General features: G+C 41.0%; 2 protein-coding genes across 4 annotated transcripts in view; one reads left to right on the top strand and one right to left on the bottom strand.

Moving 5' to 3' along the window:
- Positions 1-21039, bottom strand: part of QRSL1 (glutaminyl-tRNA amidotransferase subunit QRSL1) — a 39290-nt gene extending 18251 nt beyond the window's left edge. Inside the window, exons 1-5 of the mRNA XM_017878572.1 lie at positions 20900-21039; positions 10443-10602; positions 10026-10124; positions 7866-7962; positions 727-903 (exon numbers count right to left, since the gene is read on the bottom strand). Coding sequence (XP_017734061.1) covers positions 727-903; positions 7866-7962; positions 10026-10124; positions 10443-10602; positions 20900-20923 — 557 coding nt within the window. The 5' untranslated portion in view covers positions 20924-21039. The remainder of the gene's footprint in view (positions 1-726; positions 904-7865; positions 7963-10025; positions 10125-10442; positions 10603-20899) is intronic.
- The window catches only part of RTN4IP1 (reticulon 4 interacting protein 1), a 60843-nt gene continuing 58677 nt past the window's right edge, over positions 20560-22725 (top strand). The window contains exon 1 of one of the 3 annotated variants that reach the window (XM_017878576.1): positions 20560-20762. Coding sequence is in view for 1 of the 3 variants with exons in the window: in XM_017878574.1 (XP_017734063.1) it covers positions 21574-21847 (274 nt within the window). In the remaining 2 variants the exon portion in view is untranslated. Of the gene's footprint in view, positions 20763-21102; positions 21848-22725 lie in introns of those variants that run through there. The other 2 variants (XM_017878575.1, XM_017878574.1) reach the window with 2 other exon arrangements.

Genomic DNA, 22725 nt, shown 5'->3' with positions numbered 1-22725 from the left:
AATATCATTAATGGATTCTTACCAAATACAAAGTATGATAGATAAACAGAATCAGCACCTAAACCTGGGAGGAAGGAGGAGCCAAGTACAGAAATAAAAATACATAAATAAAATAAAATAAAATACAAAGTACTGAAATAAAATAACTCCAATAACAACAATAAAAAGAATTCCTAACGCTTGAGAAAACTTTACTTACTGATGTACATTTTTAATTGCAGATTTCTGAAAACACTATTTAAAATATCTTATTAATACATATTAGCATTTTTTCTTTTCTTTATTTTCCTTTTTTTTTCAAAAGTCTGACCTTGCTGAAGGATAAACATTACTAACAGTTTAGTTCAGCAGCACTCAACTAAAGTCATTGTATGTTAGTCCCTAAATATTTGTACAATCAGTGAGCACACACTGAAATTATTTAAAAATGAAGTTCATTTATGTTCAATGCTTTATTCTACAAGATTCACAAAATCATATTTTAAGAGAACCAGATACCATGGAGAAAAATTTGTTATTTTAAATTAAAGTTAAAAGTATTAAATACACATAGTGTACTGCACAGTTGAGTGCAACTACAAGATATAATTTTGATATACCTTTGAGCACATACAGCTCACTAAAAAGAAAAAATACCAAGGTATGAACTACTCTATTGCTGGATACACTTTACGACTGTTTGTATTTGGGTGGGTTTTAAAATACAGATAGAGAAAAGCATCTTACGCGTAGCACGTGAACGCCGATACGGCAGCTGCACTCCCACCTGAGCTCCCTCCAGTTATCAGCCAGTCTGAATCTTCATTCTTGCTGTGGGGATTCTGCTTCCTCTTTTCTCTATATTGTTTTGAATAACTCCAGGGGTTTTTAACTGGTCCAAATACACCATCTGTGCTCCCAGATCTGATGAAGTGAAACAAGATACCTTAGTAAAACTTTCATTTTATGTGAAAATTTCATCAAATCCTTCTGAGTATATTATTTGCTTCTGACACTCATTGAGCATTTAAGAACCCACTGTAGCTTGAATTGAAAAAGATGGGAAGCCTGCTCACATGTAGCTTTCATTAATTGACAGTTGGGGAGGATGGGAAGGAAGAGCATTTGTGGAAGAAAGTAGAGAAAGCATTATAATCTAAGAAAAGATTTTGTCTCATTTGATCATCCAATTCGACTGAAGATGATTTCCCCCTTGTGAATCAAGGTCTTCCAGCTGAAAAGGGTCATATTCCGTTAAGTCTTCTGAGGAAATCTCTCCCTTAACCAGAAGTTCTATGGAAAACATTACAAGTGGAATGCTAATAACTTTCTTTTAAATTTTTGAAATGATTTTATTCTCAGATAAATTGCAAAAATAAAAATAACATATAAAGGACTTTATACCCCTTACCCAGATGTACCTACGGTCAACATTTTATCCCATTTGCTTTACTACTTGTGTGCTCTGTGTAAGTTTGTACATATGTACACATATACACAAAGTATTATAGAAGCTTAAGGGTATCTTAAGGGTCCAACTTATATATATCATAGCCCTTTATCCCTAAATACTTGAGTGTATATTTCCTAAGAGTAAGGATATCATGTTATATAGTCACAGTACAGTTATCAATCTTAGTAACATTAATATCAATACAATACGTTTACCTAATCTACTGTACATAATTCAACTCTGTCAACTGATTCAATAATGTACTTTGCCGGGCGCGGTGGCTCACACCTGTAATCCCAGCACTTTGGGAGGCCGAGGCGGGCAGATCACGGGGTCAGGAGATCGAGACCATCCTGTCTAACATGGTGAAACCCCATCTCTACTAAAAATAAAAAAATTAGCCGGGCGTGGTGGCGAGTGCCTGTAGTCCCAGCTACTCAGGAGGCTGAGGCAGGAGAATGGCGTGAACTTGTGAGGCAGAGGTTGCAGTGAGCCGAGATCGCGCCACTGCACTCCAGCCTGGGCGACAGAACGAGACTCTGTCTCAAAACAAACAAACAAAAAGAATAATGTACTTTATGGCATTTTATCCCCTTCCTGGATCAAATCTAGAGTCAGGTTTTCCATTTAATTATTATTGTCTCTCTTTTTTTTTTTTGAGACAGTGTCACTCTATTGCCCAGGCTGGAGTGCAGTGGCGCAGATCTTGGCTCACTGCAAGCTCCATCTGCTGGTTTCTAGTGATCCAGGTTCAGGCGATTCTCGTTCCTCTCGAGTAGCTGAGACTACAGGCATCCACTACCACACCTTGGCCTCCAAAAGTGCTGAGATTACAGGTGTGAGCCACTGTGCCCAGGCTCATTGTGATTTTAATTTTGAATTTCCCTAATGATCAAAGATATTAAGCAGTTTTTCATGTGTTTGTCAACTATGTTTTAATCTCTGATGAAACGTCTGCTTAAATCTTTTGTTCATTTTTTAAAAATAGAGTTGCTTGTTTTCTTATTATTGAGGTGGGAAATGTTCTATGTATTTTGGATATCAGTTCTTTCTGAGATACATGTTTTGCAAATATTTTTCTCTCAGTCTGTGGCTGGCGTTTTCACTTTCTTAGTAGTATATTTCAAAGCACAGAAGTTCTTAATTTTAATGAAGTCTATCAATTTTTTAGTTCTTAATGAAGTCTATCAAATTTTTAAGTGGATTTGTGCTTCATGTGTCCTATCTAAAAGAACTTTGACTAATTCTAGGTCACAAATATTTTTCCCTGTCGTTTTAAATTGTTTCTTTCTGTACAGACAGGGTCTCACTATGTTGCCCAGGCTGGTCTAGGACTCCTGGCCTCAAGCAGTTCAACTGCCTCAGTTTCCCACAGTGCTGAGATAACAGGCGTGAGCCACCAGGCCCGACCTCTCCTAAATTTTCTTAAGTTTTATGATGTTAGGTTTTACTTTCTTTATCTCTTATCCTGGAAGATTTTCACACCCCTTTTTTGTTTTCATATGATATTTTCATAGACTGGTTCACATTTTGGATTTATCTTTTGTTTCCCCATTAGTAGAGTCAGGTTATACATTCTCAGCTGGAATATTACATAGGTGATATTGTATCCTCAGACAATTACATCTGGAGGCACATAACGTCCACTTCACCCTCACTGGTGATGTTAATTTTGATCAGCTGATGAAGGCAATGTCCTAAAAGCCTTCGTTCAAATTTACTCCCATGGATTAGTGCATTCAACATATATATAATGAATTCGAAGAGCTACCACTCTGAACTACACACACAAGAACTCTTGTTTCTGTGAAATAGAGAACAAAGACCAAGCAAATATTACAAATGTGACAAGTGTCATAAAAGGGTAAGTATAAAGTACTTTTGGTGAAAGACTGCTTTTCCCTAAGATCAAGATCAAGGCAAGGAAATCTGCTCTGACCACTTCTATTCAACATTGCACCTAAGGCCCTAACTGGTGCAGTAAGGCAAGAAGAAGAAATAAGACGAACTCTATTTGTAGACTACACAACTTGCTACATAAAATATTCTATAGAATCCACAAAGATCAACTAGAACTAATAAGCGAGCTTTAACAAGGTCATGGGATAAAAGGTCAATATAGAAAAATCAATTATGTTTCAATGTACTAGCAATAAACAATTAGAAACTGAAAAAAAATACAATTTTCTATAGCATTAAGAAACATGGCCCAGGGCAGTGGCTCACACCTGTAATCCCAACACTTTGGGAGGACGAGATGGACGGATCACCTGAGGTCAGGAGTTTGAGACCAGCCTGGCCAATATGGTGAAATCCCATCTCTACTAAAAATACAAAAATTAGCCGGGGGTGGTGGTGGGCACCTGTAGTCCCAGCTACTTGGGAGGCTGAGGCAGGAGAATCTCTTAAACCCAGGAGGCAGAGGTTGCAGTGAGCTGAGATCACACCACTGCACTCCAGCCTAGGTGACAGAGTGAGATTCTGTCTCAAAAAAGAAAAGAAAAGAACATAAAGGCCGGGCGCGGTGGCTCAAGCCTGTAATTCCAGCACTTTGGGAGGCCGAGACAGGCGGATCACGAGGTCAGGGGATCAAGACCATCCTGGCTAACACGGTGAAACACCGTCTCTACTAAAAAAACACAAAAAAAACTAGCCGGGCGAGGTGGCGGGCGCCTGTAGTCCCAGCTACTCGGGAGGCTGAGGCAGGAGAATGGCGTAAACCCGAGAGGCGGAGCTTGCAGTGAGCTGAGATCCGGCCACTGCACTCCAGCCCGGGCGACAGAGCGAGACTCCATCTCAAAAAAAAAAAAAAAAAAAAAACATAAAACGTGGGAATAAATCAAATTATATGTATGATTTATATGCAGGAAATCATAAAAACATTCCTGAGTAAAACAAAATCTCACTAAATGGAAAAATTTAGGTATGGTATTCATGGATGAGAAGACATGTATTATGATGCCAATTCTTTCCAAGTTAATTTATAAATTCAACACAATTACAATCAGAATCCCATTAAACTTCTTTGTAGAAATTAGCAAGCTTATTCTAAAACATATCAAAATATAACAATCTAGATTATGTAAAATGATTTTGAAAAAGAAGAACAAAGTTAGAAGACTCTTACTATATAATTTCAAGGCTTACTATAAAGCTGTAATAATCAAGATGGTGTGACATTGGAATAAACAGAGATGCAACAGAGTCCAGAAACAGACCTACATGAATGTGCTCGATTTTTGACAAAAAAACCTAAGATCATTCAACAAGAAAAGGATAATCTTTTTTATCATTAGTGCTGGAGTTAACAGACATCCATATGTTTAATAAATGGACTTTATTCATACTATATACGAAAATCTAATTCGAAGTGAATCACAGATCTAAATGTAAGAGCTAAACAATAGGCCGGGCGCGGTGGCTCAAGCCTGTAATCCCAGCACTTTGGGAGGCCGAGACGGGTGGATCGCGAGGTCAGGAGATCGAGACCATCCTGGCTAACACAGCGAAACCCCGTCTCTACTAAAAAATACAAAAAACTAGCCGGGCGAGTTGGCGGGTGCCTGTAGTCCCAGCTACTTGGGAGGCTGAGGCAGGAGAATGGCGTAAACCCGGGAGGCGGAGCTTGCAGTGAGCTGAGATCCGGCCACTGCACTCCAGCCTGGGCGACAGAGCGAGACTCCGTCTCAAAAAAAAAAAAAAAAAAAAAAAAAGAGCTAAACAATAAAACTTCTAGGAAAAAAGTCTTTGTGACCTTTGTTAGGTAAAGATTTCTCGGCCAGGCACGATTGCTTACGCCTGTAATCCCAGCACTTTGGGAGACGAAGCAGGCAGATTACCTGAGGTCAGGAGTTTGAGACCAGCCTGGCCAACATGGTGAAACCCCATCTCTACTAAAAATACAAAACTAGCTGGGCCCGGTGGTGCATGCCTATAATCTCAGCTACTCGGGAGGCTGAGGCAGGAGAATCGCTTGAACCTGGGAGACAGAGGTTGTAGTGAGCCGAGATCGTGCCATTGCACCCCAGCCTCGGCAACAGGAACGCAACCGTGTCTCAAAAAAATAAAAAAATACACACATCATAAAAGAAAAAAATTAAGCCAGGTGAGGTGATGTGTGCTTGCAGTCCCAGCTCCTCGAAAGTATGAGGTCGGAGGATCACTTGACCCCAGGAGTTCAAGAACAGCCTGGGTAACATAGTGAAACCCCATCTTTAAAAAATAAAGGAAAAAATGGGCCAGGCACAGTTACTTGTGCCTCCCAACACTTTGTTGGACCAAGCCGGGAACACAGTTCGAGTCCAGGAGTTTGAGACAGCCTGGGCAACCCAGTGAGACCCTGTCTATATGAAAGGAAGAAAAGAAAAAAGAAAAGAAGGACGGGCACGATGGATTACATGCCTGTAATCCCGGGAGGCCTACGCAGGTGGATCACCTGAAGTCAGGAGTTCAAGAGCAGCCTGGCCAGCATGGTGAAATCCCATCTCTACTAAAAATACAAAAATTAGCTGGGCATAGTGGGGCATGCCTGTAGTCCCAGCTACTTGGGAGGCTGAGTCAGGAGAATTGCTTGAAGCTGGGAGGCGTAGGTTGCAGCAAGCTGAGATCGTACCATTGCATTCCAGCCTGGACGACAAGAGCAAAACTTTGTCTCAAAAAAAAAAAAGAACGAAAAGAAGAGAAAAAAGGAAGAGAACAATTGATAAACTGGACTTTATCAAAATTAAGAACTTTTACTCTTTTAAAGGCATGTTCAGATACTAAAAAGATAAACCAGAGACTTGAATAAAATATTTGCAAATCAGCATCTATCTGATAATGGATCTGAATCCAAAATATATGAAAGAATTCTTTTCTTTATTTTTTTTCTGAGATGGAGTTGTGTTCTTGTCGCCCAGGCTGGAGTGCAGTGGCACGATCTCGGCTCACTGCAACCTCCGCCTCCCCGGTTCAAGCGATTCNCCAGCCTGGACGACAAGAGCAAAACTTTGTCTCAAAAAAAAAAAAGAACGAAAAGAAGAGAAAAAAGGAAGAGAACAATTGATAAACTGGACTTTATCAAAATTAAGAACTTTTACTCTTTTAAAGGCATGTTCAGAGAATAAAAAGATAAACCAGAGACTTGAATAAAATATTTGCAAATCAGCATCTATCTGATAATGGATCTGAATCCAAAATATATGAAAGAATTCTTTTCTTTATTTTTTTTCTGAGATGGAGTTGTGTTCTTGTCGCCCAGGCTGGAGTGCAGTGGCACGATCTCGGCTCACTGCAACCTCCGCCTCCCCGGTTCAAGCGATTCTCCTGCCTCAGCCTCCCGAGTAGCTGGGATTACAGGCATGTGCCACCACACCTAGGTAATTTTTGTTTTTTTTTTTTTTTTTTTTTTGAGACGGAGTCTCGCTCTGTCGCCCAGGCTGGAGTGCAGTGGCCGGATCTCAGCTCACTGCAAGCTCCGCCTGCCAGGTTTACGCCATTCTCCTGCCTCAGCCTCCCGAGTAGCTGGGACTACAGGCGCCCGCCACCACGCCCGGCTAGTTTTTTGTATTTTTTTAGTAGAGACGGTGTTTCACCGTGTTAGCCAGGATGGTCTTGATCTCCTGACCTAGTGATCCGCCCGACTCAGCCGTCCAAAGTGCTGGGATTACAGGCTTGAGCCACTGTGCCCGGCCATTTTTGTGTTTTTAGTAGAGACGGGGTTTCTCCATTTTGGTCAGGTTGGCCTCCAACTCCCTACCTCAGGTGATCTGCCTGCCTTGGCCTCCCAAAGTGCTGGGATTACAGGCGTGAGCCAGAAAGAATTCTTACAACTCAATAATAAGATGACTCAATTTCAAAAAATGGGCAAAGAATTTGAACAGGTGTCTTCACTGATGAAGATACAGGGATGGCAAAATAAACACATGAAAAGATGTTTAACATTATTAGTCATCAGGGAAATACAAACTAACAGTAAAATTAGAGATGACTATATATCTATTAAACAACTGAACATAATCTCACAGAGGGACTAAGAAACTGGCATTAGATCCTCAATCCTTTTAGGTAACTACATTTAGTGAAAAAAGGCACAGGCCGGGCGCAGTGGCTCACGCCTGTAATCCGAGCACTTTGGGAGGCCGAGATGGGTGGATCACGAGGTCAGGAGGTCGAGACCATCTGGCTAACACAGTGAAACCCAGTCTCTACTAAAAATACAAAAAATTAGCCGGGCGTGGTGGCAGGAGCCTGTAGTCCCAGCTACTTGGGAGGCTGAGGCAGGAGAATGGCGTGAACCCAGGAGGCGGAGCTTGCAGTGAGCCGAGATCACGCCACTGCACTCCAGCCTGGACGACAGAGCGAGACTCCGTCCCCCCACCGCCCCCCTCCCCCCAAAAAAGAAAATAAAGGCACAGACATAAGAAACTCAAGAGAAGATTTCAATTTTACTTACCCCATAGCAAACTCATCTAAATTTGTTTTTCCCATTAGTAGAGCTCCCTGATCCAACAACTTCTGAACTACTGTAGCATTATAAGGTGGTATATAACCTGAAAAAAATTTAGTTACTATTATTGTTTTTTACAGTCCAGACGTCTTTTATTTGTTTATACCTATTATGCCATGAATTCACAGGGAATAGGCTCCAGCAGCTCAGGAACCTTCCCATTGGTTCTCACACAGTGTGCTTCTCCGGGTGGAGCAGGCTGACGCTTCAGTTGAACCCAGGTACCTTTCTCTTTGGCTTCCTTCTTTTTCTCATCATTTTCCTTAATGCATTTCAGAAAGCTATCTCAGCTCTTACAGTACTTACTGTGGTCAATATGCATATTCATTCTCTTGGCAAGAATCTTGCCCCTGTTTATTTACAACAATGCCGACAGCGTGCTGGGGAACACTGTAGACTCTCCAGTTTCACCATGGTAACACTTGTGGGGCATTCCTTTTTTAACAGTACCCATTCCCTTGATGTCTACAACATCACCTTTCTTACAGGTTCGCATGTATGTGGCAAACAACTCCTTGTTTTCTAAAAGGCCTACAAAACACGTATTGGTGCCTCTCCTCTCTCCCTTTGTGTTCATCATTTTGGTGAATTACTGTATGATGGTGATTCCTGCCAAAAGGCCAGTTATTTTTTACAGGAAACGAAACAGTGAACATGCAAATCATATGTAAGAAACAAGAGTCGGCTGGGCGGGGTGGCTCATGCCTGTAATCCCAACACTTTGGGAGGCCAAGACAGGCAGATCACGTGAGGTCAGGAGTTTGAGACCAACCTGGCCAATGTGGAGAAACCCTGTCTCTACTAAAAATATAAAATTTAGCTGGGTGTGGTGGCACATGCCTGTAATCTCAGCTACTCAGGAGGTGAGACAGGAGAATCACTTGAACCCAGGAGGCAGAAGTTGCAGTGAGCCAAGACTGCGCCACTGCACTCCACCCTGGGCGACAGAGCAAGACTCTGTCTTAAACAAACAAACAAACAAACAAACAAACAAAAAAGAGTCTAAACTGCAATTAAGCAATTCATAATGATATGCCTTAATTATTCCTAATTTAAATAATCAGTTGTACTTTCTTCCAGTAATTTTTTTTCTACTGTTAAATGTATGTTTTCCAAAGATAGTCTGTGCATTCACTATTTTATAATCTAAAACAGACTTTAACAGTTCTACAAAATATTGCATGATAGTCAGAGATGTACCCCGTATTTTGAAATAATAAATCTCTATTTTGCTCACTGTACTTGACTTTTTCTTCTCAGATGATGTTATACCACACAGTAATTTTTATGTATTTCCAGTAGAAATAGATCTTTATTTTCAACTAAGATTTTCTCTGGCTATTGAAAAGCTGTAGCATATATTCCAAAATAATGAACAACAACAGTCTGCATATTAGAGGAAGGTGGGGCATATTCCTCATAGAATATTATTTTTAGCGTATAGTACTCTGAATAACTTTTTTCTATTTCTGTTTCTTCCCAGGATCCAAATATCTTGATAAACCTGCTTTCTTTTGACCGAACTCTAAAGAATAAATCTAAACATTGCCATACTGTGCTATAAGAGAGGAATCAGAAAATAAAAAATAACTGGCCAGTAGATGTTAATGAATCCTCACATCATCCACAAGAGAAGGGTATCGATGATAGCCAGTTCACACTTATTCCCATGCTATCAATTAGCTGAAGGTAGAGGTTATATAGTGGGTTTACAGTAGTTCTTTTATTTCATTTTTTAGAGATGGGGTCTCACTATGTTGCCCAGGCTGGACACAAACTCCTGAGCTCAAGTGATTCTCCCACCTCAGCCTCCCCAGTAGCTGGGACTACAGGCAAGCACCCGATTTGTAATTAGTTATTGAATTGAGTCTTCCTAAATATTAATAGAATCTTTGAGAACTTCTGAAATAGCATTCATTAAGCTGGCCTACCTCTAAAGAAAAATTCTGCATTCTAAAAGAGCAAATAGTAAAAAAGGTGATATTATATTCTAAATATTTCCTTCAAAGATACAATTAGTCTGAAATTATCCTGGTACTTTATTATCCTTAAAGCGAAAATACCGATTTTACAAAATTATCAATGCTCTGATCAGTTAAACTTTACCTTTCAGCATATTTGATGCACACGTTGTCTCAATGCCGGACGTGCTGAAGTTGTCTTTTACTGCAACAGGAATTCCATCTAAATCCCCAAGTGACTGTCCTGCATGAAAAAGGCCAAAAGAGTGATAAAGGAGATAGTTTAAAATATAAAGATACATGAATACATGTTATTATAGTAACTACTAGTTTTTGGCAAAGATACTTCTTCAGAAATCAAATTTATGGCAGAAATTAATACAGTTGGACATTATAAAGCATCACATAGCCATTACCCTCATTTTTATTATCCTCATGGCAAGTTCTTTAAATAAGGCTATGTTTTATGTTTAAAGCTTCACTTGCCAAATGGAGACTACTACAACCAATTAAACTCCTTCTCTGGAGACATAACAATTAAGTATAGTTAAAAGCAATTTACCATTCTTATATCTCTTTTCTGATTCTTCAGCTTGTTTTAAGGCCACCTCTTCCGACACAGTAATGTAGGCATTTAGAAACTTGGTCTTCTTGATAAGAGAGAGACATTTTTGACAGAGCTCTGTTGGTGTAATTTGGCCTTGTTTCAGTGCTGCAGAAACCTATAGTGTATACAATTCAAAAACCTTTTACTGAGTCTGCAGAAGTTTCAAATGTTATGTTGGTGGGGGTAAGGGGTGATGGAATGGCTAAGTATAACATTTTAAAGTGAGGCTTAGGTTCAAAATCAAGAGAACCTATTACCTCTAACACTTAGTGTAGTGGATGAAGGGTGATGCACTGATCAGCTTGAGGAGAGATGGAGGACATGACATTCTTCTCCTTAGCTAACTTTTGGTTTTAAAATCAGGCTGTACAAACAACAGCAATAAGTCAGGTAAACCATCCTGTCCAGGGGGAGTTGAGGCACAGCATGGGTGAAGGATGGCTGAAGGCAGATTCTGTACAGAGGGTAGCTTAGCTACAACACAGGCAGCTAAGAGAGAAAATAAGAGAAGTGAACTGGACAAGGCATTGCAGGATTTTTATGGCTCTCTAAATAAGATCTTTATACCTATTGTGGAGTTCAAGTAAGAGACACTATGAATTGAGAGAAATGATTATAAAATACAGGTTCAAAGACAAACTAAAAACAAACTTTTCTGAAATTCTGTCTTTAGGGAAGACATTAGGAAGGCTGGTAAAGAAGGAGTTAAAAAAAAAAAAAACACACCAAAAGTGACTGAGAAGTAGTGAATACCAGTGTATATTGACAGGAAGTAGGGCCTGAGATGGAGTCATGGGTGTCTAATATTTCCTGTAGGAAGTAATAATAACATGTACTTACTAATCAGATAAAAGGGATGAATAACAAGAAGTAAAAGATCACACCAAAACTTTGGAGATTTTATGAAAAGATAATTGGATTAGATGGGAGCTGAGAGAAAAGGAGAATAGGGGAAGGAATAGTATTTACCAAGTATTTTCTAAGAGTCAGGCACTGTTGCTTTACATGCGTTATTACTTCATTTAACCCTTAAAGCAACCACACTGGCTGGGTGCAGTGACTCGCTCCTGTAATCCCAGCACTTTGGGAGGGCGAGGCGGGCGGATCATGAGGTCAGGAGATCAAGACCATCCTGGTCAACATGGTGAAACCCCATCTCTACTAAAAATATAAAAATTAGCCAGGTGTGGTGGTGTGTGCCTGTAGTCCCAGCTACTTGGGAGGCTGAGGCAGGAGAATCACTTGAACCTGGGAGGCGGAGGTTGCAGTGAGCTGAGATTGTGCCACTGTACTCCAGCCTGGTGACAGAGCCAGACTCTGTCAAAAAACAAAACAAAACAAAACAAAAAAATAGTCACACAAGTTAGGTACTGTTTATCTCATTTGACAGATGAAGAAACTGAAGCTCAGAGACCTGGAGTGATTTGTTCAAAGTCACACAAATAGTAAAGGACAGTATGACTTCATAATATACAGTCTTCTCCATTTCTGTCTCTACTCTATTGGAAGCTTAGTTTGTCCTCCAAGCTGACAGTATTTTCATGTGTCCCATATATACCAAGAAACAGAAGTTTGCATTTGAGGGGAAAATCTCCAAATGATCTGCTCTCAGCTACTGAGTAAATCATCAAAGCAATGGCATTCTTGGGGCTGAGGGTTTTAAATGCAACAAGCAGTGGGAAGAGGTCATCAAGAGGATCCCTAATGCTCACCGACAAGAGGAAAAGGACTTCCATGGGGAGGCTGATGGACTGTTGCAGGGATAGGGAGGGCAGCGAGGTCTGACTTAAGTAAGTGACTTTTATAGTAACAAGAAGAGAGAGTTTGTCGAATGGTTTTTATGAAAGGTAAACCCTTGGCCAGGTGCGGTGGCTCACGCCTGTAATCCCAGCACTTTGAGAGGCCGAGGCAGACAGATCACCTGAGGTTGGGAGTTGGAGACCAGACTGACCAACATGGAGAAACCCCATCTCTACTAAAAATATAAAATTAGCCAGGTGTGGTGGCGCATGCCTGTAATCCCAGCTACTCGGGAGACCGAGGCAGGAGAATCGCTTGAAATTAGGAGGCGGAGGTTGCAGCGAACCAAGATCGTGCCATTGCACTCCAACCTGGGCAACAAGAGTGAAACTTTGTCTCAAAATAAATAAATTAATTAATAAATAAAGAAAAGAAAAGAAACGTAAACCCTCTAGAAGAAAGAAGGTAGAAGGAATAAAAGAGAGCAGGGTGTTTTAATATCATGTATATGGAATGGGAAGAACAAAGACGCTAGCAGGCTGGGTGAAAGAGAGTTAGAACTAGCAAAAACCCAGAGCTAGAGAGACAAACATATGTAGGCAGGTCCATCCCGTGGCTAAGTTGTAATAATGAGGAAAACTGCATCTGCCACTTTCTCTCCTTCCTTGACTCCTCTCAAGTCCCCTAATGTCTACTATCCTCAAGCTGCTTCCAGACTGGTCTGAGGATAAAAGCTAAGGTGTTACAATTGTGATTGAACGGCAAGAAATAAGATTGTCTAGGAGTATTCACTGGAGATGGTGCCGATTTTCATTGAGACCATTTTTAGGAACTCTAGATTTAAGAAAAACAAAATCAATAAGGGAATTGGAAAAGAGAAGTGAAAACGAAGATGTTAATCAGCTAAATGGACTGAGCATAAGAAGCAGGAAATATAAATCACATATACAGTTCCCTGGGACGAAACTGAAGGTGTCACATTTGAATATAAAACAGAGTTAACTTTTAAGTTTTTGTTAAAAGAAAAAAAATTCTCTCTCTGGCACATCTTTTCTCTAATGGAAACTAGGCCTTCCCTGGCAGCCACTGCTTCTCCTGTTTAGTGCCTACCTACCACATAACACAGAGTCCAGACTGGGAGACGGGACAGATGATCTCCTTGTTCCTCAATGCTTCTCTTCTCTCAAACATCCTGCTCACCCGAAGCACATGCCTTGGGAGATGACACCACACTCCCTGGTGTGCTGACCTGTAGCCTCCCTGGTATTACTTTTCATTCATTGACAATTTTGTTACCTAGCGCACTGTCATCTTCGTTACTATTGCTCCTATCCTCTCCCTTGTTCACGTCAAATTTCAAGTCTATGTACACCAACACCTGATTTTTCAGTTCTTTGACCTCACTTCGCACAAACTTTTCCTTCACCTCACCCCAGTTGCCAACTCTCCTGGTTACTGCCCAGACTACACACAACATTGCTAATATCCGTATGATCTCCAACATGTCAATTCCAGCCATCCCATTTCTCCAGCCCTCAGCTCACTTACTTGACTATCCACACAGCCAGCAAGAAAAAGGGACCTTAGTTCCACAACCATAGGAAATGAACTCTGCCAAAACCAATGAGGTCGAGAGGGCTGGAGCTCAGATGGAACTCTAGCCCTAGCAATACCTTGCAGTACAACTACAGCACGTGGATTTCAGCCTTGTGAGACCTTGAGTAGAGAACCCAGTTACTCCATGCCCAGACTTCTGACCCAGAAAACTGTGAGATCCTGAGATTATGTTACTTTAAGCCACAAAGTTTATGGTAATTTTTTATGCAGCCATAGACAATTAATATACCTCCTTAGAAAAATTTCAAAACCTTGCTCAGGAACCACTCTTCTTAGAAAGTAAGGGAAGGGACAAATGCAAATACATATAATTTAGTAATTTTGTCCCTGTAACAAAATTAATGTTAATAATAGGTAGTACTTAGTTCTAGGCATTGTCCTCGGTGCTTAATATATCATTTAATCTTTACATCCACACTGAGAAGCTATTATTATCTCCATTTACAGATTTAAAAAAACTGAAGTTCCTACCTGAGGTCGCATAACTAAAAAGCAGCAGAGCTGGCTGGGTGCGGTGGCTCACGCCTGTAATCCCAGCACTTTGGGAGGCCAAGGCGGGCTAATCATAAGGTCAAGAGATCAAGACCATTCTGGCCAACATGGTGAAACCCTGTCTCTACTAAAAATACAAAAATTAGTCTCTACTAAAAAAAAAAATAGGCGTGGTGGCGGGCATCTGTAGTTCCAGCTACTTGGGAGGCTGAGGCAGGAGAATCGCTTGAACCCGAGAGGCAGAGGTTGCAGTGAGAAAAGATTGCGCCACTGTACTCCACCCTGGCGACAGAGTGAGACTCTGTCTAAAAAAAACAAAAAAAAGGTAGCAGAGCTGGGATTCAACTGAGGACTGATCTTGTTTCCAACACTCATGCGCTGAACTACTTACTATACTACAGGGTGAGTATCCCTTATCCAAAATGCTTGGCACAAGAAGTGTTTAGATTTCGGATATTTTCAGACTTTGGAGTCCTCTATCTGTACTACATACTTTCCAGTTGAGCATCCCTAACCCAAAAATCTCAAATCTAAAATGCTCCAGTGAGCATTTCCTTTGAACACGCCCTTTGAAAATCATGTTGGTGCTCAAAAAGTTTTGGATTTTGGAGCATTTCAGATTTTCAGATTAGGGATGTTCAACCTGTGCAATTATTCTCTATGCAAGACATTTTGGCATTTATTTATCTGTAACGAAGTGGAGACATTTTAATTAACTGAACAGACAGCATTAGAGGTTTACTTAGGAAAAGAATGGCCTTTTTTTTTTTTTTTAAATGGAGTCTCGCTCTGTCGTCCAGGTTGGAGTGCAGTGGTGCGATCTCGGCTCACTGCAACCTCCGCCTCCCCGGTTCAAGCGATTCTCCTGCCTCAGCCTCCTGAGTAGCTGGGATTACAGGTGCGTGCCCTCGAACTCCTGACCTCGTGATCTGCCTGCCTCAGCCTTCTGAAGTGCTGGGATTACAGGCGTGAGCCACTGTGCCCGGCCAGAAAAGAACGGTCTTTAAAAAAAAAATTGCCTTGGTAAATGCTGAAGGTACAGGAGAGCTCTTGAAGGCTGAGTGTAGCAGTGACAGGTACTCATCCTCTCTTTAACATAGTCCATTAATGCTTTTGCCTTCTTGCTTCTTGAAATTGCATGTCAAGATCACCAGCAAGCTCCACATTCCTAAACCCACTGGTCAGCACCAGCCCTCATTTTATAGTACTCCTTAGTAGCATTCGACACAAGTGACCACTCCCTCCTTGAAACACTTCTTCTCTGTGTTCAGGACACCATGCCATCCTGGCTTTTCCTTCTGTCTCACTGGGCATTCTTTCAAGTATCTTTTGCTGGCTTTACTTCCTATTGTTGACCTCCAAAATGTTGGAATTTTAGGTCTTCTATTTTTACACTCAACTTCCCAGGTAATCTCATCTGGCCCTATAGGTTTAATTACCTTCTATACTCTGGCCAATGTGTATCTCTCACCTAGCCTCTTTGCTGAGCTCTGAACTCTTGTATCTAGCTGCTTAAGTGACATCTTCACTTGGATATCTAGGAGGCATCTAAAAATTAACACATCCAAAACAAAACTTTTGATAACCTTCCCCTTCCAAACATGTTCCCTTTAGAGGTTTTCCCATCTTGATGTTACATTTCCCCAACTGCCCTGGCCCAAAACCTAAGTAAAACCTTGATTCTTCTCTTTCCCTCAAATCCCGTATCCAAAACATCTGCAAACCCTAACTTTAAAAACAATATCCACTCCCACTATCTCTTGCCAATGCAACAGGCTTCTAAAATGCTTTCTTGCTTTTTTTTTTTTTTTTTTTTGAGACAGGGCCTTGCTCTGTTGCCAAGCCTGGCGTGCACTGATGTGATCTCGCCTCATTGCAGCCTCAACTTCCCAGGCTCAAGTGATCCTCCCACCTCAGCCTCCTGAGCAGCTGGGACTAAAGGCATACGCCACCATGCCCAGCTAATTTTTGTGTCTTTTGTAAAGACAGGGTTTCGCCACATTGCCCAGGCTGGTCTTGAACTCCTGAGCTCAGACAATCAGCCTGCCTCAGCTTCTGAAAGTGCTGGGTTTAAAGGCATGAGCCATTGCACCCGGTCAGTCTTTGTACTTTATTACTTGCTTTTCTATAGATCATGGTCCCTTAAGAGTCATCTGAAGGAGCTTTTAAAATTTTAACTCAGATCATGTCCACAGATTCAAAACTTTCCAGAAGATTCCCATTACACTTTGAATAAAATCCATACTCCCTACTGTGGCCTCAAAGGTTCTCTGCAATTTGGCTCCTACCTGTCTCCCTAACCTCTTCTCTCATTGCTGTCTTCATTCACTTCTCTCCAGGCATCCTGGCCCTCTTGCTATTCCTTGAACATGTTAAGCTTGCTCTTGTTTTAGGGTCTTTGTACTTACTGTTCCATCTGCCTGGAATGCTATTCTCTCAGATCTGCCCAGTGTTCCCCCTTCATATCCTTCTGGTCTCTATTAAGTATTATTCACTCAGTCAGAGAAATCTTCCCTGGCCACTCTAGCTAAAATGTCCAGCTCCCTCAACTAGTTATCATACTATGATCTACTTAATTTTTCTCCACAGTACTTATACTACTTGAAATTTTATCCTTTTCTTTTTTTTTTTTTTTTTTTAAAAGTGTTTAATGGCTGCATTTGCACAAAAAAATGTTAGGTTTCAGGAAGCAGGAGCTTCTGTCCATCTTTAATGCTACCCCCCAGTGGCTGGAACACAGAGGTACTCACTAAATGTTAGTTGAATGAATAACAGTTGTTTAAAATTTAGAATTGATTTCACTATAGAGCAATGATTAGTTTTTCTAAAGTTGAAGCTCCAAGAAGCCAAATGAATATATCCTTCTTTAAACTTTAGGATTAATAATATTAGCCTGGTGCCTCGCTCCTAGAAACACTGGGATCATGCCACAAAAGACAAAGGCAAAAGTGAGATTCCTCCCCCTTTCTGAATGTACCTGGGTAAAATTTACAAATAGGAATTTTACCTACTTGGCATTTTACCTCTTTTTTGTGCCTAATCCCAGGACTCCTGTTACCATAAGCCTCCACTCACATCCCCCAAATTGCCTCCATCATTTCCAGCCCTTCTCCCTAATTCAATTCCCAGCAAATTTTCCCCTCTTCAACTGATTATCTCAATTAAGGTATTATGAAGAAATTTGAACTGTTATAATTTACAACAATGGGTGAACAAATTGTCCAACCTTCTCAGGCATCTGTACATATTTAAAATATAATTAAATTGAAAGATAATTTGTATGAATTAATCTCTAATTGGTAGAATTTAGGGCATCAGTACAGTGATGTGGAAAAAATACAAAGTAGAAGGTAGTTTTAGAGCTGGGGAAATAACCACCAAATGTTTTGCATGCTAGGCATTAATAGGTGTTTGTTAAAGGAGTGATTAAGTAAAAGTAATCATCCCAAGGCAACCTCTGGGTCTTCCCCTGGGTCAGCTCTCCTGAATAGTTCTTTCTCCCCCATGATGCAAAAGTTGTTTTTCACTATGGCTCACTCAATGACACCAGAGAGAAGTAGCACTAAAAAAGGTAGCACTTAAGGAGCTATGACAGTTGTCAAAATCAAAATAGAGTCACTTGTGTTAAAATCCTGACAAATGGAGTCAGGGAAGGTCAAGAAGAGAGGGTTCTCATGCACCAATGCCTGATAAGAGCTATCACACTCCACCTGACAAGGGATTGATAACCGAAGTACATAAGGAGTTCAAAAAACTCAACAGGAAAAAAATCCAATAATCAAATTAAAAATGGGCAAAAGATCGGAATAGACATTTCTCAAAAGAAAGACATATAAATGGCAAACTGGTATATGAAAACGTGCTCAACATCACTGATCATCAGAGAACTGCAAATCAAAACTACAATGAGTTATCATCTCACTCCACTTAAAATGGCTTCTTCCAAAAGACAGGCAATAATGAATGCTGGTGAGGATGGAGAAGAGTTGGTTGAAATGTAAATTACTACAGCCACTATGGAGAATAGTATGGAGGTTCCTCAAAAACCTAAAAATAGAACTACTGGTTGGGCACAGTGGCTTACACCTGTAATCCTAGCACTTTGGGAGGCTGAGGGAGGAAGATTGCTTGAGGCCAATAATTCAAGACCAACCTGGCCAACACAGTGAGACCCTGTCTCTAAAAAAAAATTAAAAATAAATAAATAAAAATAGCACAACCATATGATCCAGCAATCTCACTGCTAGGTATATACGCACCTAAAAGAAAGAAAATCAACATAGCAAAGACATATCTGCTCTCTCATGTTTATTGCAGCACTATTCACAATAGCCAAGATTTGAAAGCAACCTAAGTATCTACCAACAGATGAATGGATAGAGAAAATGTCCTACATGTACACAATGGAGTACTATTCAGCCATAAAAAGAATGAGAGCCTGTCATTTGCAACAACATGGATGGAACTGGAGGGCATTATGTTAAGTGAAATAAGCCAGGCACAGAAAGACAAACTTCCCATGTTCTCACCTATTTGTGGGAGTTAAAAATTAAAACAATTGATCTCGTGGAGGTAGAGTAGAATGATGGTTACCAGAAGCTAGAAAGGGTAGTAGTAGGGGTGGGAAGTGGGGATGGGTAATGTGTACAAAAATATAGACAGAATGAATAAGGTACAGTATTTGATAGCACAGTGGGTGATTACAGTCAACAATAATTTATTGTACATTTAAAAATAACTAAAAGAGTATAACTGGAATGTTTGTAACACAAAGAAATGATAAATGCTTGAGGTGATGGACACACCATTTACTCTGATGTGATTACTACGCATTGTATGCCTGTATCAAAATATCTCACATGCCCCATAAATACATACAACTACTATGTACCCATTAAAATTTTTTAAAAAACAACAATCATAAGACTGCAAAAAACACAACCTTACACAAAGGCCATTGCAACCTTCCACACACACAAGTACTTCTGCAAGGATGTCTGTCCAGCAACTGGCCATCCAATCTTGGACTGATGCCACCTTTGTGACTGATCCTTGTGGCCAAGGATAACTGATTCAAAATAATTTATGTAATCTTTTTCTGTCTTTAAAAACATCCTTTGCCCCAACCTCCTTGAGTAGGCACATAGTTTACTATATCACACATATTCCCATTGCATTGCTACCCCAAAATAAATATTTTCTTTAGAGTCTCTTTCTGTTACTTAGATTGCCAGTGGAAAAGGCAGAAAAGGAAATACCATATTTTATAGGTTGTATTTAATTTTAAAACAAGTTTTGGGTGTTGTCCACTTATTAATTTATTTTTTAAAGAACAAATTTGATTCGATGCAATTTAAAATGGTAAAATAATAATTATTTTGGGGAGGAATTATTTATTATTTAAAGCCTGTGGATTTAAAGTTCTTATTATATATTACAGCTATCTATAATTATAATTCCAGGCTGCCAGCTGGAAAACAAACAAACAAAACAACTTCTAGGGTGCAATAAAAAGGAAGATGGAAGGCAGTTTAGGTCCTCAGCGCCTACTTCTTACCAGAAATCACCTGAAGCCCCCATTAAACCGTACTCCTGAACCTACCACACAGATCTAATTAAGTCTAGAGTGGGACATAGCTTTAGTTTTAACAGGTGCTTCACGTGACTCTGATAGCAACTGGCCTGCAGGCAGTTCTAAGGTTGAGTGATGTGAACCAGGCAGTAAAAAGACCTGAATTAAAGCTTAACAGCAGACATAACGCGAGAGGGCAGATTCCAGCCATATCTGCAAGACAGAATGAACAGGGCTTAGTGATTTACTGTATATGAAAGATGAGAAAGAATCTAAAGGCAAATGAGATAATATTTGTGCCATTAAAAAGAGACTATTAAGAATTCAGAAATACCAGAGCTTTTGTTTTTTGAGACGGGGGTTGAGAGGTAAGTCCTGTTACAATGATTACTTCACTGATTAAAGTGAATTTCAGGGTGCTTATGTGACATTTAGAAGAACTGCCCAGAAGGCGTTCACAAATACAGCCTAGACGTTCAAACATGACGTCCAGGAAATGGAGACACGGGTTAGGGAATCCCTGGTATCTTAGTGGTTGGTAAATCCTAGACAACGAATTCTTTGAAAAAACCCAAACATTACTCGTTTGAATTTTGCAAACTACAGTTTCGCTGGGCTTCTTAGCGACAACTGCAGCTATGTGTCGGGGACAGAAGAGAGACTGAAGTGGCTCCGCAAGCCCCCTTTATCTGGCAAAGCCCACTCCGAGACCATCCGGTGCTCGACCTACACCAGAACAAACGTCTAATAGTGAGAAGCCGATTCACCACCCCACAGATTCGCGGTGCAGAGATTTCCCAGCTAAGGTCCTAACTCCTGAATGGGTACGGCGAGTACATCCTAAGGACCGAAAGGTACCTATCCCCCACTCAGTTCAAGAGAAGGCAGCGAGGTGGGCCAAGATGCGTGGTAAGGCTCAGGGACTCTTTGTCAACGAAGTCCGCTGAACTTTCCGCCCTCCCGGGGGCCTCAGCGGGCCAATTCCACTCACTTCTCGGAGGGTCCGGCCCAGCATGGTCCTCGTGCCCTGCCTGCCACCATAGGAGCCAGGCAAGGAGGAAAAAGAGGTCACCGGTTGCTAGTGATAGTACATGGACGCAGCCATCTTTAATTGTCACTGAGCCCTTCAACATCGAGTACTTGGATTGGTTTAATTGCAGCCCGAGGAAATGATCTTTGCAGGCGATTGGTCGGCGCCGCAAAGCCACCCCGGCGGCTGAGGAGAGCGGGCAGGCAAGGAGATTCCGGGCCAGGGTCGCGGCGGCAGTCGGCAAGCGTTTGATTCTTTGGGGTTGGATCGCGAGCGGTGTCTGCTTGTCCCGCCGAGGTCTCCCAGGACAGGGCAGGGATCTAGGGGGTTTGCGCACCTGCTTTTTTATTCCCCCCTTTTTTTTGGAAGGGGAGAGGGTGAAAGGGAGGGAGGAGAATGGACAGAATACTGACTGGAACGTTAATTGGAGCATTTCATATGCGAAGAGCAGAATAAAAGTTCCATATTCTTTCAGTTTCTCCATTAGATTAGCTTCATTTTCGAATGCTCCGTTTTGCATGCTTAATTTTGAAACTAGCCCGTGGTTTGGCAGAATTTGACCTAATTCAGGGGTGAGAGTTTGATCCAGTCCAAGTGTATTTGAATTTGAGCACGCAGTTCAACCAGTGTTTACAATGGAATTTCTGAAGACTTATGTACTTAGAAGAAATGCATGCACTGCTGTTTGCTTCTGGAGAAGCAAAGTTGTCCAAAAGCCTTCAGTTAGAAGGATTAGTACTACCTTTCCAAGGAGCACTGTCATGCCTGCTTGGGTGATAGATAAATATGGGAAGAATGAAGTGCTTCGATTCACTCAGAACATGATGATACCTATCATACACTATCCAAATGAAGTCATTGTCAAAGTTCACGCTGCCAGTGTAAATCCTATAGACGTTAATATGAGAAGTAAGTTTTCAAAAGACATTGTTGCCTTTTTTAAAAAAATCACTATTTCATAAGGTATGCAGTTTAAAAAAGTTTGACTACGCTTCTTTGGTCAACTCAAATGAATCATTTAGGTTTTTAACAATACCTCTGCAAATATTTTTTCCAAAATTTTTGAAATTGCAATGGCCAGGGTATCTTTCTGGCCATTTGTCTTGACAAAATACAAGCTTGATTGTTTTCATGCGTCCTTAAATATGTAAGTTCAGACTTGAGAACTGTGTCAGTAGCTAACTTTTCTTTTCTTTTCTTTTTTTTTTTTTTGAGACTGAATCTCTGTCACCCAGGCTGGAGTGCAGTGGCCTGCTCACTGTAACCTCCGCCTCCTGGGTTCAAGCAAAATTTCTCCTGCCTCAGCCTCCGGAGTAGCTGGGATTACAGGCGCGTGCCACCACACCAGGCAAATTTTTTTGTATTTTTAGTAAAGATGGGGTTTCACCATGTTGGTCAGGCTGTTCTCCAACTCCTGACCTTAGGTGATCCGCCTGCCTCGGCCTTCCAAAGTGCTGGGATTACAGACGAGTAACTGCGCCAGGCCTATCTCTGTAACTAAACTTCTGTCCGGGGAACTTTGTGGTATTCTGAGATCCGTCACAGGCTTCGAAAGTATAGTTATGTTTCCTCGTCAGTTCAGAATTTGTGGGGTTTTTTGTTTGTTTTTGAGACAGAATCTCGCTCTATTGTCAGGCTGGAGTGTAATGGCGCGTTCTTGGTTCACTGCAGCCTCCGCCTTCCGGGTTCAAATGATTCTCCTGCCTCAGCCTCCCAAGTAGCTGGGACTACAGACATGCGCCGCCACGCCCAGCTAAATTTTGTATTTTCAGTAGAGACTGGGGGGG

The sequence above is a fragment of the Rhinopithecus bieti genome, unplaced genomic scaffold (genome assembly GCF_001698545.2).
Source record: "Rhinopithecus bieti isolate Rb0 unplaced genomic scaffold, ASM169854v2 scaffold_10614, whole genome shotgun sequence".
Taxonomy (NCBI): Eukaryota; Metazoa; Chordata; class Mammalia; order Primates; family Cercopithecidae; genus Rhinopithecus; species Rhinopithecus bieti.
Note: the sequence above shows the minus strand (reverse complement) of the source record. Positions and strands in the feature narration are given on the sequence as shown.